Source organism: Pristis pectinata, chromosome 34, assembly GCF_009764475.1.
Source record: "Pristis pectinata isolate sPriPec2 chromosome 34, sPriPec2.1.pri, whole genome shotgun sequence".
In the NCBI taxonomy this organism is placed as follows: domain Eukaryota; kingdom Metazoa; phylum Chordata; class Chondrichthyes; order Rhinopristiformes; family Pristidae; genus Pristis; species Pristis pectinata.
In genome coordinates this window covers 5,212,209-5,226,811 of record NC_067438.1, presented here as the reverse complement: position 1 = coordinate 5,226,811, position 14,603 = coordinate 5,212,209, and the positions used below count along the sequence as shown (strand labels likewise).

The following is a 14,603-nucleotide window of genomic DNA, read 5'->3' as shown; positions in this document are numbered from 1 at the left end:
AGGACAAGTCATTAAACATATTCAAGGGACCGTTAGGTTTACGCAGCAAAAGAACTGCTGGAGGAACTCATAGAGTCTGGCAGCATCTGTGCAGGCAAAGCCTCTTGTGCCCGCTTTGCCTCCACAGATGCCGCCTGACCAGCTGAGTTCCTCCGGCAACTTGTTTTTTTTTTGGGCTCCAGATTCCAACAGTCCCTTGTGTGTCGCTGTTGGATATATTGCTGAATGCCAGCGTCATCAATGGACATTGGCTGAAGGTGGGAGTAGGATATTGAAGTAGATGATCATCCAGAATCGGATTGAATGAGGAAGCAAGTTTATGTCTCCTGTTCTCTTTGTTTCTTTCATTAGGAACGGGAAATACAGAAAACATGGTAGGCTTGAGTTGCAGAGAGGTTGGGGAAAGGATGCCAGGGTGGAGCCAGGATTGCTACTGTTGAATCCTTCTGGCTGATAGATTAATCAAAGCAGACAGAAAGAAAGGAAACTAATGATGGGAGGCAGAAAAGCTGTGAGAAACATTTCCATGAAAGACGTCATTAAAGGATGCTGGTAGAATGTTTCTTATCCAGGGACTGAAACACCATTCCAAATGAAGCATAACTCCACCGTGCCGCTTTTAGAGTGCTGTGCTGTATGCTCACAATACTATCCCTTATGCGTTGGGGAAACAAAAAGCATTTAGGTGACCGCATGGCAAAGCACCTCTGCTCAGTTACAAGAGTCTTCTGAAGGCAGACAGGGTCGGTTGACCGTTTTGCAGAACAGCTGCGCTCTGTCCGTAACCGCGATCTGTATCACCCCGTTGCCAGTCACTTCAGCTCCGCCTCCAACACGATCACTAATATGTCAGTCCTCGGTCTTCTGCACTGCCAGGAGAATTACAAGCGCAAACTGGAAGAACAGCACCTCATTTTCCGTCTTGGAACCTTGCAGCCTAACGGCATGAACATTGAATTCTCCCACTTTAGGTAATCCCCATCCCCCTTTCCCCACTACCCCAACTCCTCCCCAACCACGCTTCTTCTCTTCTTCCCTTCCTTAGCCACTTTTTTCTACTTTTTTACTTTTTCTTTCTTCCCTCTCTGCCCTTACCTTTGATCTATCCCCCGGTGGACATGCTCTCCCCTCCTCCCCGCACCTGCCTATCACTATCTGTCACTTGCATCTGCCTATCACCACCCTGTGCCACCCGCCTCCCCTATTTTGTCCATCTATCACTGCTCTGCTTTTCCTTCCTATCTATTGAGTTTCCCCTTTTCCTATCTTCAGTCCTGAAGAAGGGTCCTGACCCGAAACGTTGACCGCCTACTTTTCTCCACGGATGCTACCTGGCCTGCTGAGTTCCTTCAGGATCATCGTGTTTTTCAACCTCTGCAGCCCTCTGTTTCTCTCGTTTGAGCTCTCGTTTGAATTTTGTAAGGTACACGCTGGAAGATTAATTTTCCATCTCTTTCCCTGTACATCTCTCTTTTTCATTGAAATTTTAATCTTATTTTTTAATTTTTAAAGCCGTGATTGAACCTTCTCCCACCATATTTTAAACTAGATTAGTGAAAAGGTTTTTCCTAATTTCAGGGCTTGTAATTCTGCATTACTTCTTTATCTGACTCTCCTCCGTTCCACCAACGGGTCGACTTTCTCAGCAGTTGCTCTGCTTGGGTGGGTTAATTGGAATACTACTTGCTTATGTCTTTTTGAGAATAAGGGCATGTAAAAGTTGTAAGATCTCTGAGTGCAGTGCGCTGCGCTTTGAGCAGCGATTGGCAGACAGTTTGCAGTGCTGTTCAAATCACCGTTAGAAAATCTCCCTTCTCGCACGTTCACTGAAATAAACAATTTTAATAATTACAATCAACAGGAAAACATCTCAATTGAAGAAAAAAATTCCATTGATGATCAAGATAGGAGGAGAGAGAATGGTGAAGAGAAATGGGTTTCATGGAATTTTTCTGGGAGGTAGCATGGACACAATGGGCCAAATGGCCTTGTATGTCATAAGACAATGCGAACAATGCAAGCATCTTGAGGTAAACAAACGAATAACAACAGAAGCATCGAGAAACTTTTATGTTTGTTCATGGAATATCAAGGATGCAAGCAACTTCTGTTAAGCAGACAACACTGCCTCCCGGACAGCTCTTTGCCAATGTTCGGAGACGGCTTCCTCAAAAATGCCTCGTATTCACGGTCGCGTACACGACCTGATTCTCCTCCCTTCTGGGAGTCTTCTTGGGCTTCAATGGCGCCGGATCCTTCATATGATCTGACCGCATCACCGAAGAGTATACAACCGAGTCTTCACTTCTTCCCGCCTGTGATAGCGGCCTAGCCTTCACTGGTCCATCGTTCCGTACTTGAGACTTCACTGACTCGCACTCAGCGTAATCCAGTGGGTGATTCCGGTTCGAGTTACAGATAATCGGGTTTGCATAGATTACACTTCCCTCTTCCTTGAATGAAACAGATCATTGATTACAAGATTTAAAGCCTAAACAAGATTAGAATTTGTTCAGTAGCAAATGTGTTTTAGGGAGCGTGTTTTTTTAAAGGCCATAACAATGTGAGTTGTGAAGTGCTGTTAACAGTTTCATGTCTATCCCGCTCTCTCTTGCTATACAGTTCAGCAGTCCAACGTTAATAACCACGCCGCTGCGAAGCTGACTATGGGAAGAAAGCGTCTTAATTGTTTTAAGTGCATCATGTTATTCAGTGAAGATGAAACTACCCACTGCTCTCTGATTGTTCAGATGCTAAATACACCATAGAACTTTGAACAGATTAGACATCGCCTAAGCAAATGTTTGCCATATTATAAACAAAAGACCCACATTTTCGTGTTTCGCTTGCAAAATAATTAAGGACCACTTGATGTGCGATGTGTACCCTGGAGTTACGATCAAATAAAGATGCAAGTAAACTCTACCTGGGGGCGCTGTTTAATTTGCTGTGTTAAATGAACTGCATTACAATAATATGTTTGTTTTACCATAGGTACTATCTTGAGGGAAATAGGTTAGGAAATATATTTTCCTAAATTACTCGGGATTTTAGCCGCCAAATTCGAAACAATTCAATCTAGCACGATGACAACAAGCTAAAACACCAGCACACGCTGGCCTCAATGTGTCGGTGGCTTCTTCTCTCTTATAAAAATGGTTGAAATAACTGGGGCTGAAATGGGTTGTTGAGGTTATATCAAAGTTGTTTCATATAATATGTTTGCAGTGCTTGTGTTAGAGTAGATACATTGAAGAACGAATTTGTGTAGAAGCTTCGAATATAATCTCTAAAGATCGAGCGCAGTAAAGGCGTTTACTTTATCCTTTTTTAAAAAAAAAGAGTACCAGGCTCCCACGTCCAGTGTCTTAATCGGACGTGTCTGGAGCCTGGGACCTTGACTTCTCTGGATTATCCCAAACCTCCTATTTCTGTTTATTCCTCAAAAATCGTCACACACAATGGCAAATAACCACGGAACAAATCGAGTAAAAAAGAAGTATTAACAGGCTACATACCTTAGTCACGACTTGAGTTCCAGATGTTTTATCTATAAAACATTTTAAACAGATTTTTTTTTATCAAACCCACAAATGAAATAACTTCCAAAAATAAAATGCAACTCTGTCAATAGAAAATGGACACTATGCGAACAAGTTTCTTCGTTAACATATCCTACTTTTATAAAATTATACAATTTTCTCTGTACTTTTGTTAATATGTTACATTGCGGGATAAGATCCTGAACAATCAATAAAACATTGAAGTGGCCCATTGAATGCAATAATTGAAGGTTCTGAGGTTAATGACCTTGACGTTTGATAATTAACAGTGGTTTTCTACATATTGTGTACCCCCCTCCCCCTGTTTTTTTCTGCTCCTCTGCGTTCTAGACCTGTCCTCCTCAGACTCCCGTTTAAGAAGCTTCTCAAAATCTAGAATCGTAGTTTTTTTGGGACAAAGAGGTAGGCGAAGTGTGTGCAAATATTTTATAAACATAATCCATGTTCTTTCCTGCTTCAGATTAATGCAAAATAAAATCCAAAATTCGTGGAAAACATTCAATTTTATGAAATAAACTTTGCATAAAATGCTGGCGTTCTTCTGTATATTGACTAAATTAATGGATATTTTGCAATGCCAGCTGTATATCGGGTCTGGTATTCATTGAAGTGGATATTCCTCCATGGGCTGATGAAAGAACTGTATCTGCCAAGTTAGGTTTACATACCCTGCAATTCTGTGAACTGGAGCGTAGCAATTGTGACCCCACTGGTTTTAGGGAGGGAGACAGAAAGGACATGACCGACCTCTTCGTCTAATGTCAGCAGTAGGGGAAACGCCGGCTACTACAACATGGCATGTGAAAAAGGATCAGAGGAGTCTGAAGAGTCAGCATGGATTTATGAAAAGAAAACCTCGTTTGGCTAATCTGCTAGAATTCCTTAAGGATGTGAAAACAGACAAGGGGGGACTAATTAATGTGATGTATTTAGATTTTCAGAAGGTTTCCCATAATGTTCCACATAGGAGTCTGGTTGGAGCACACAGAACTTGATGTAATTTTCTTGAATAGATTGGTTATCGGACTGAAAACAAAGAATGGAAATAAATGGATTCTTCTTTTGCTGTCAGGTCGTGACTAGTGGCTACCACAGAGATCAGTGCTTCCGCCCCTTCTACTCACAATACACGACTTGCCTGAGGAAAACAAGTGTCAAGTTTAAACTAGCTGGGGTTTAGAGCACAGGGGAGAATGTAATGAGGCTTCGTGGAGTTATGGACAAGTAGGGTGTAAATATGATGTGATCCCTTGTGGTCACAAAACAAAAAAAAAAGAGTATATTTAAAATGGTGAAAAATCGGGTCGTATTGATGATCAAGGGGAAGTCCGGCTTGAAGGAGAGGCTCTCCTTTAGGCAGGCACTGTAGTGTAGCCGTTAGCGTAATGCTATCACAGCGTCAGCGGCTCGGGTTCAATTCCAGCCGTTGTCTGTAAGGAGTTTGTACGTTCTCCCCGTGACTGCGTGTGTTTCCTCCGGGTGCTCCGGTTTCCTCCCACATTCCAAAGACGTACAGGTTAGGAAGTTGTGGGCATGGTATGTTGGCGCCGGAAGAGTGGCGACACTTGCGGGCTGCCCCTAGCACATTCTACGCGAAGACACATTTCACTGTGTGTTTCGATGTACATGTGACTAATAAAGAAATTATTATTATTATTCGGTGTACATGTACAAAGTCAACCCAACAATGCGCGATAGGATGTCGAATGGTTTACTGTATTCACCTTTATTATAATTGGATTTGAATGCAGGTGTAAGGATATACTGTTGCAATTGCATTTGGCTTTGGGGAGACTGCAGCAAGGATTTTGGTCTTCCTGCCTAAGAAAGAATATAATTGCCATAGCGGAAGATCAACGAGAGTGGTTCCAGAGATGGGTGGTATGCTGTTTGCGGAAACAGAGAGTAAATTAGGCGTGCCGTATCTTGAGTTGAAAAGGAGATGCTCAATGAAAATCTGGAAAAATCAACTGGAAGCAGAGAGAAGTTTCCCAGGCTGACGAGCCTCGAACTGGGAGTCAAAATCTCAGACTAGGGGGTAAACTGTTTATGTGTGAAATGAAGAAGAATTTCTTCATACACAGGATAGTAAATCATAATGGAACTTCCTGCACGTGAGACTTGTAGATACCATCATTGAATTAATTCAAGCATAGACCGAAAGATCTCCAGGTATCGATGGAATCAAAATATTTCAGGATAATGCAAGAAGGTGTGGCTGAGGTAGTTGATCAGTCATGATCGTACTGATTGGTGGAGTGGGCTTCAAGAGTCGACTGGTTTACTTCTTCTACTATGTTCTTTTGTTTGTATGTTGTGGTTGTGTCACTGGCCTAGTCGCCCGAATTCTGGGCAATCGATCCAGAGCCATGAGCACAGGAAAGCAAATAATTAACCTTGAGAAAACAGCTAGTCTCACTCGTGGTAACTATGAAACTGCCAGCTTACTGTATTGTTCTTCTTTTCCTCTTCCTCGCCTATTTGTAAATCTAAACCAATTAATGATTTGACTCTCAACTACCTTCTCACAAGGGGCAATGAGAGATGGGGACTAAAATTCCCAGCAATGTCGGTCTCATGAACGAATGAGTAACATAAAGTAACTCATTCCACGTGAACTAAGTCCAGTTAGTTCTGGAGCCCAACTCACTGGTGGGATTTGCAGTGAAGGTAGACCATTCTCTTTGAATGATTGAGGGTTATGAGGATCTGGCACAGAAGAGGAGGTAAGGTTTGGGGTAGAGCAGCCATGGTCATATCGAATGGTGGTGATTTCTTGAGAGCCCAGGAAGCCAACTCTTGTTTATGTTATCTCGTCTTGTGTTCACGAATCAAGGTGGTTGCATTCAATGTAATTACCTGAAAGTCGGCCGCGGCGTCGAGTATAAATGATGACAAACAGCGCCAACGCGAGGGGCACAACAACCACGAGTGACAAAACAGGCAGATAGATGCTACTTTCATTCAGAAACAATGTTTTGCCGTCGTCACCACTCCCTGCTGAGAAATAAAAGTATATGGTTTTAGTCCCCTCCTCGTTTTCCGTGTTTATGCTGCGTGCTATTTTTGACGGAAGGTTTTAGCTGAGAACACTTAGCTTGGTTGCCACGCTGACTGTTCGGCGTTGCTCCAACCATGATGAGCAGGTAAACTCGAAATAACGTTTTACTCTGTTTAAATTTTCTGACTGATTGTTTTGGTTACGTTGGCTGGATGCGAACGCGTTCCCTACATCGCGGAATCAAGATGTTGAACAGATAAAATCCACAAGAATATATTGTAATTAACTTTTCTTTTTCTGTGCAAATACTTGGGTGGGGCGATGTTAGCGGTAAGTGAGCAGTTATATGATATTTGATTTAGATGTCTTTTCAATGTCTGAAGTGTAAAATGGAACCAGGAAATGCTGAGCAGAACAGACAGCATCCTGCAGAGAGGCAAACTGAACTGTTGGCTATGTCCGTTGTAATAAAGGGTTAACGCCCTTAACTGGTGAATAACTTCTGGGAGGATGTTGACTGTACAGCAATATTTTCGTTATTGATGGAAGGTTGACGAACTAGGATTGTTTTATCTGGAAGGGAGAAGGCTGAGGGTAGACGGCTGGAGTATGGACATTTATGAGGGGCCCAGACAGATCAAATAGAAAGGGGCTTTAACATTTATAAAAAGGGAAAAGATGAAAAAATAATTAGTGGGAAAGTCAGACAGGAGATGGGGAAACAAGAGATTCTGCAGATGCTGGAATCTGGAGCAATGGGGAAAAAACAATTTCACTCACAGTGTGGTTGGCGTCTCGAACTCCCTGCCTGAATAAGTAGTGGAGGCGGCACATCTCACGAAATTTAAAACGTGTCTAGATGTGCATTTTAAGCGCGGTGAACTGCGGGGTTGAGAACATGCTGCTGGTCAGGATTGGGTTGTGCAGATTTCTTTCGCCCAGCCGCTACGATGTCTCCTGCTCTATCGCAAATGTTCTATGATGGCATGAGGACTCTTTCTGCATGTCCTCTGAGCAATCCCAGCATTTTATCCCGTCTTATTCTTTGATTTTTATCGGATTTGTGTGTGTTACGGACTCAGTGGAAGTCCCTTTAAGATAGAGAGTGTGTGTGTATTTGTGTGTGGGGCGTGCTTACGTCAATAGAAGATAAAGGACGTAATGACGTTGTAGAAGAAGAAGAGAGAGAGGGGAGAGAGACACCAGCCTGCTAGTTTCTCTATCGATGGATGAGAAACAATAAATGTGTTTGCCACTGAAATCCATGTATGGAAGTTGGAAGTAATCCAGTGGAGTTCACTTTGTTGCTGACCTGTAGAAGGAAACAGGTATTTGTGTGTGGACGACCACGATTCGGATGCTTTTCGGGGTGAGGAAGTCACTACCGAGTAAACACTGAAGTGTCGTTTGGGTTCCATCGTGGAACATTTGGATTTCGTAGTTACTCTCTCTATGTTACTCTACGTCTACGTCTTATCTTCAGACAACGGTGGCTGTTGAAGAAACCCTTGCTCATGTTTCACCTTATGGCTTGCGGAACTGAACTTTAAGAACCATTCCTGAACTTGGAGTTTGGGACTTTGTCACACACACACACAACGAGTTTAGTTTTGGGGTTAACGTTCAAGGTTTAACATTTTTGAATTCTAACATACTAACATTTTTACTTTTATTTTACGTATTATCATAAGTAGTAATTAATAAAATAGTTTTTAACACTGAATCATGCTCAGTGTGTTTCTTTTGTTGCTGGTTCGTGATATGTGTGTGACCGATTCCGCCAGTTTCCTGTGGACAGTCTGAGTTAAAATAACTCCTTAAGTAGTCGTATGATTGTGGCGATTGCAATTTCAGTTTGCTTATCATTATTTTGAGCACATATAACAGATCATTAATATGTTAATAGTATTCCGAATTTCTTTGCCTAAATTTGCATTAAGCAACCTTTTTTTTGCAGGAGTTGGTGACGCTGTTGAGAGGGATGCATAGTCAGTCGAATATAAATGTAAGGTAATACGAACTTACGTCTGATTATGACTTCTGTCCCGTTTCCAAGATATTGTGCTTCCATGAAAATATCCACTTTGCAGTAATACTTTCCTGTATCGTTGATTCTGAGATCGGTGATTTGCAAAGTTTCACGTAGAATGCCTATTGAACTGTTCAGCAGAACGCGACCTTGATATCCGCTGCACGTGGCGCAAACGCAACGATCTTCCTCGTCTTTGTACCAACTGATGCTTCCTATTATTTTGTCCCCTTGATGGCTTGATTTCAGGCTGAAAGTACAGTTCAGCTGCACCGTCCCCCCTTCAGTAACAGTGATGCGCTGCGGCGATTGGTTGATTTTTCTAGCAGCTCCTGTAACCCGAAATAATCTCATAGAGTCGTACAGTAAAGATACAGTCCTTTGGGGCCCGTGTGTCAATGCCACCGTTGCTCTCATCTACACTGATCTCATTTACCCACATTGGATCCATAGACTCCCATGCTTGTACTTGTCTAGGTGCTTCTTAATATCGTGAGAGTATCTGCCTCCGCCACCTCTTCAGGTAGTGCAATCCGGTCTCCATCCATCCACTGTGTGAAAAAAATCCCCCTCTAAACTTCTCATCTCTCACCTTAAAACTATGTCGTCGTTTCTTATGCACACCAATCATGGAATAAAGATTGTCACCAACTACCCAATCTACCCCTCATAACTTTACCTACTTCTATTAGGTAACCCCTCAGCCTCCTCTGCATCCTCTCCAGCGCAATCAAAACCTTCTTATAGTGTGGCGACTAGAACCGCAGGCAGTACTCCAGATGTGGCTTAACCAATATTTTATGAAACTGTTATCTGACGTCCCAACTCTTATATTCAATGACATGGCAATCAAGGCAAACATCGCATTATCCACCTTATCCAATGGTGCTGTCATTTTCAGGCTTCTAAGGACTTTTACCCTAAGGTCCCTCAGCTCATCAACACTGCCTAGAGCCCTGCCAAATATGGTGTACGTCCCATGCTTGTCTGGCCTTCCCAAAAGGCCACTTGAAGTTGCAGTTTGCTATTTACAACACAACCAATTTTCAATAATTTCACAAATCTGAATTTCAGCGCCGGAGATGGTGACGGTGCTCATCATTAAGCATCAGAAAATTGCGTCATAACATTCTGCACTAAATCAAAATGAATGGAGATATAAAGCTGCGTCTTGCAAGTAAGGCATGAGGCCTTAGCTGTCTAAATAACCTTCTCTATGATATTTTGTTTATTCGCCAAACCTCTCCCAGAATTTTAATATCATCTGTTTTTACACCAGTATCTGAACTTGCAGTCCGGTAAATGCTGAGATAAAAATCCATCCATCCATTCATCCATGCAGTCACATCAGTCATGACCTTATTATATCGCAGAGAAAGCTAGAGGGGTCGAGTGGGACAGTTGCTTCTGGAGTAGTCAGGACGATTCGGTACCTGTGTGCTTCTGTTCATTACAAAGAACCCTGGACGGTCTACATTTAGATCATTGTGAATGGTCTCAGCTCCAGATCAAAGGAGTACGAGGACAGATTGAGCAGAAAGGAGCCATTCTATCCACTGTTTGAAAGAATGACAGGTGATGTAATTGAAACCTGCAAAATTCTTACGGGGCTTCGCAAGCTAAATCCAAGTTGAAACTTCCCGCTCAGAAATTGAAACCGGAGCTTACAGTATCAAAACTGATGTTTACTCGTTCAGGGCAGAGAAGGGAAGAACTTTTACCAGTTATGGGGCGGTGCATCGCCGGAATTCTCCAGTCAAAGGGATCTAGGAGGTTCAATCACTGAACATATTAATGGAAGACTTCGATACATGTTTAGATATAATGACAACACATGAATTTTTTTCAGGTAGCTGGCACTGAGTCAAAACTGCTCCGGTGGGAGACCCGCCATCATCACAAAGTGGCAAATATACGCTCCAGCGATGATGTCGAATCGCCACGATAGACGAATGGGTAAATTCTGTTTTTTTTCACGTTCTTGTGTGTTCTTGTCTTATTAAGTGTGTGTCTTAAGTCATTATGGAGCAGCCATGGCACCGGAAGCCCTGTAGTAAAATTTGCTTATGCTGCCTCCCTGGATGATCCCTCCAAGATATTCCCTCTAATTGCAGCTGTGATGTTCACCCTACTCAGCAATTCAATCCACACCTCGTTTACATCCCGCTCTATCACTTCTGAAACATGTAAACCTTGAAAAGTTGATTTGCCAGTCCTGCCCTTCCCTCAACCAAGTTTCTGTAATGGCTGCGATATCCTAGTTCCATTTACAAAGTCAGGCTATACCGTCTGAGTTTGGCGACTGTCCTCATTGTTAACATTGGAAAATTGCGTTGGAACATTCTTCACTGAATCAAAAACGAATGGAGATAAAAAATCTGCATCTTGCAAGTAAGGGGTGAGGTTTTAACTGCTTAAGTAACCTTCTCTATGATATTTTGTTGAGTTGCCTGACATGTCCCAGAATGTTAATATCATCTACTTTTACTCCAGTGCATCAACTTGCAGGTCGGTAAAACAAAGTTAAAAATTCATCCATCCATCCATCCATCCATCCATCCATCCATCCATCCATCCATCCATCCATCCATCCATCCATCCATCCATCCATCCATCCATCCATCCATCCATCCATCCATCCATCCATATAGTCTGTCCCGTTATCATCTGTTTTACCCGTTGTAGTCCTTGCATTAAACGAAATACTTCGGACCGCCAGTCCCACCGTGTGTTATTAAGCCGCGCACCCCAGATATTTTCAACCATTAAAAAATTAACAACAGCATCTCAATAGACTACAATATAGCTATTTAGATAATTGGTGTCAGTGGGATGTACTGGATTGTGCACAATGTAATTTTTGTTTTCGAAACGAATCGTTTTAATTACTAACGAAGAGTATGTGAGTGCACAATTAGGCCCTAGGTTAGCAATAATCTAACTAATTGACAGAATAATGTTAAAGAGATAACCAGCCCCGCCCCCCCCCTCCACTGTTCCCATCATACTCTGTCTGTCTTTCTCTCTCTGGGGCATGAAACTGTGTGTGGATTACTTACCAGAAAATAACATCAATGAACATACAAACCCATTCCACATCATGGTTCGGTGTCTGCCTGTGAATGAAAACAAACAAATGAAAATAAAACTCAGTAAAATGGAAAAACAAGAATAAATTGCGGATGCTGAAAATATGAAATAGAAATAGCAAACGACGCCCAACGTAAGAATGAGGAACAACGCTTCATCTGGGGAGTTACTGTCTTTGCAACTCAATGACAACTTCAGCAATTTTAAGTCTTTCGCTTTTAGTTCTGCTTCAATTTATGTTTCTTCAGTTTTTCTCTCTCCGCTAACATTGCCAAATCTGCTGGGCATTTTCTACAGCTCTGACCTGCATTTCTTAGCTTTTATTTGTTTGACTTCTCTTTGTTTGACTTCTTTCTCCAGCAGATGAGTTCATTAATAGCAGCTCCCCACGCAATCCTGGCCTTACCCTATCAGAGATATTCCCATTATACTATCCATTACTCCCTACCCTCTCCGAAAGTTAAAAGGAGTATTTTCCCTCTATATACCAGTTTTGACGAAGGGTCTTTGACCTGAAAGGTGGTTATTTTCTCTTTCTTGTCTGTCTGATTTTGCAGAGTGTTTTGCCTGATCTTGCAAAGTGTTTCTAGCTGCTGTATGTCCTAGCGAATAAATGTTTTAAAATATAATTAGCCTGATAACATCAGCATGTATCTGTGCAGAGTTGGTGAATTAAATCTGAGCGAAGATGAACAGAAGGGCGCGCAGCCTTTTTCAAGGCGGGCAAAAACAAGCTACTTTTTTCCTCTTGTCGATTTTCTTTGTTCTTACATGTGAGTGTTGCAGCCTCGACCAGCATTCAGTGGCCATCTGTAATTCCCCGTAACGTCAGTGGTATTCTGTGTCATTTAAGGAGGCAGCTGGCAGTTGGGAACACTGCCAAAGGGCAGTAGATGTCCCACTTTTGTTGGCAATAGTGAAACAATTAGGTTCCGGTTTTTTATGATGGCAACTCATTTCTAAAACATTTTCCTTTCCTCAGCAGAACTTAAGTAGCCTGAGTCTTTGGTGGGATTTGAACCATTGTATTTCAACAAATGAGTTTTGGTTTCTATGTCCATAACTATTTTTGTACTATTTTCGTAGTTTTTCTAATTTAATTTTAGTCCAGGAATTGTACAGATTACTGCAGGAAAATCTTGCAATACTCTTTTCCATGAAATGAAACCAGGTCTTTAGAATTCCACTACTACTCTGGAGGGTTTAAACTGTTGCGGCGGAGGGCAATGGGTGGAACAGAGCAGTGAGTCAGCAGATGGAGAGATTGAGGAAGTTAAATTAGGTCAGTCCAAAGGGAGAAAATGAAGGGCATGTTAATGAACACGGTGAGTCTGACGGTCTGAAGTGCATTTTAATGCAATGAGTATAACGGGTAAAACAGATGAGAACAGAGCTAGGATTACAACATGTAGGCATTACACCATCTTGGCTGAGAGAAGGGCAGGACCGGCAGATCTACGTTTCGGGATTGAGATGTACCGGATGTGATAGAAAGGGAGGCAAAAGAGGTGGGGAAGCAGCATTTCAGAGCAGGGATAATGTTTTCGCTGCACTTAGAGCGGACATCGGGGACGGTTCATCCAGCGAGTTCATAATGGTGGAGGTCAAGAATAAGAAATGTGCAATCACTACGATGGAATGATACCATAGGCGGGCGGACAGTCAAGAGACTTTTTTCCCAGGGCGAAAATGGCTCATACGAGGGGACATAATTTCAATTTCATTGGTGAAAGGTATAGTGGGGAATGTAAGAGGCAAATTGTATTTACACAGAGAGTGGTGGGTGAGCGGAACGTACTTCCGGCAGAGGTCGTGGAGGCAGCTACATCAGGGACATTTAAGATACTCTTAGATAGACACATGAATGATAGAAAATGGAGGCCATGTGGGAGGGAAGGGTTAGATAGATCTTAGAGCAGGATAAAATGTCACCACAACATTGTGGGCCTAAGGGCCTGTATTGTGCTGTAGTGTTCTATGTTCTATAGGCCTTCCAATAATCAGCGGGAGATGGAGGAACAGATATATAGGCAAGTCATGGAAAGATTTAAAAAGAACAGGGGGTAATTTTAACTTCCCCAATATCGATTAGGAGTCCTTAGTGTCAGCAGCTTAGAAAGGGCAGAATTTCTTATGTGCACCGGCGAGTGGAGGTGGGTATTCTGGAAACAATATGTAGATAGACCAACTAAGGAAGAGGTCGTGCTGGACCTTTTATTGGGAAATGAGATTGGTCAGTCGATCGAAATTTCAGTGGGGGACTTTGGGAACAGTAATTCTTATTTCGTAAATTTTAAGATTGTTATGGTCACGGATACGACTGGTCCTCCTATGAAAGTGATAAATTGGAGGAAGGTTAATCACAACAGCATTAGGCAGGAACTGGTCAAACTTGATTGGGAGCAAGTGTTATTGGGTAAGTCCACATCTTACATGTGGGAGTGTGTTAATCATAGAACCATAGAACAGTACAGCACAATACAGGCCCTTCGGCCCACAATGTGGTTCCGACCTTTAAACCTCACCTAAGACTATCTAACCCCTTCCTACCACATATCCCTCTATTTTAAACTCCTCCATATGTTTACCTAGCAATCTCTTGAATTTGACCAACGTACCTGCCTCTACCACCGCCCCAGGCAGCGCATTCCATGCCCCACCACTCTCTGGGTAAGACACCTTCCTCTCATATCTCCCTTGAACTTCCCACCCATTACTTTAAATCCATGCCCTCTTGTATTGAGCATTGGTGCCCTGAGAAAGAGGCGCTGGCTGTCTATTCCTTTTAAGCTGGTTAAAGACCAGCTGGATACACAGACCATACAATAGTACAGCACAGGAACAGGTCCTTTGGCCCAACACGTTTGTGCCGAACATGATGCCAAATTAAACTAATCCCATCTGTCTTCACATGGTCTAT

General features: G+C 42.5%; 1 protein-coding gene across 3 annotated transcripts in view; it reads right to left on the bottom strand.

The window, feature by feature from the left end:
- Positions 1 to 1,936: 1,936 nt before the first annotated feature.
- The window catches only part of LOC127586055 (natural cytotoxicity triggering receptor 3-like), a 41,749-nt gene continuing 29,082 nt past the window's right edge, over positions 1,937 to 14,603 (bottom strand). For 2 of the 3 annotated variants that reach the window (XM_052043842.1, XM_052043841.1), the window contains exons 2-6: positions 11,653 to 11,709; positions 8,590 to 8,925; positions 6,423 to 6,563; positions 3,519 to 3,550; positions 1,937 to 2,453 (exon numbers count right to left, since the gene is read on the bottom strand). In XM_052043842.1, the coding sequence (XP_051899802.1) occupies positions 2,169 to 2,453; positions 3,519 to 3,550; positions 6,423 to 6,563; positions 8,590 to 8,925; positions 11,653 to 11,709 (851 nt within the window). In that variant the 3' untranslated portion in view covers positions 1,937 to 2,168. The remainder of the gene's footprint in view (positions 2,454 to 3,518; positions 3,551 to 6,422; positions 6,564 to 8,589; positions 8,926 to 11,652; positions 11,710 to 14,603) is intronic. The other variant, XM_052043843.1, reaches the window with a different exon arrangement.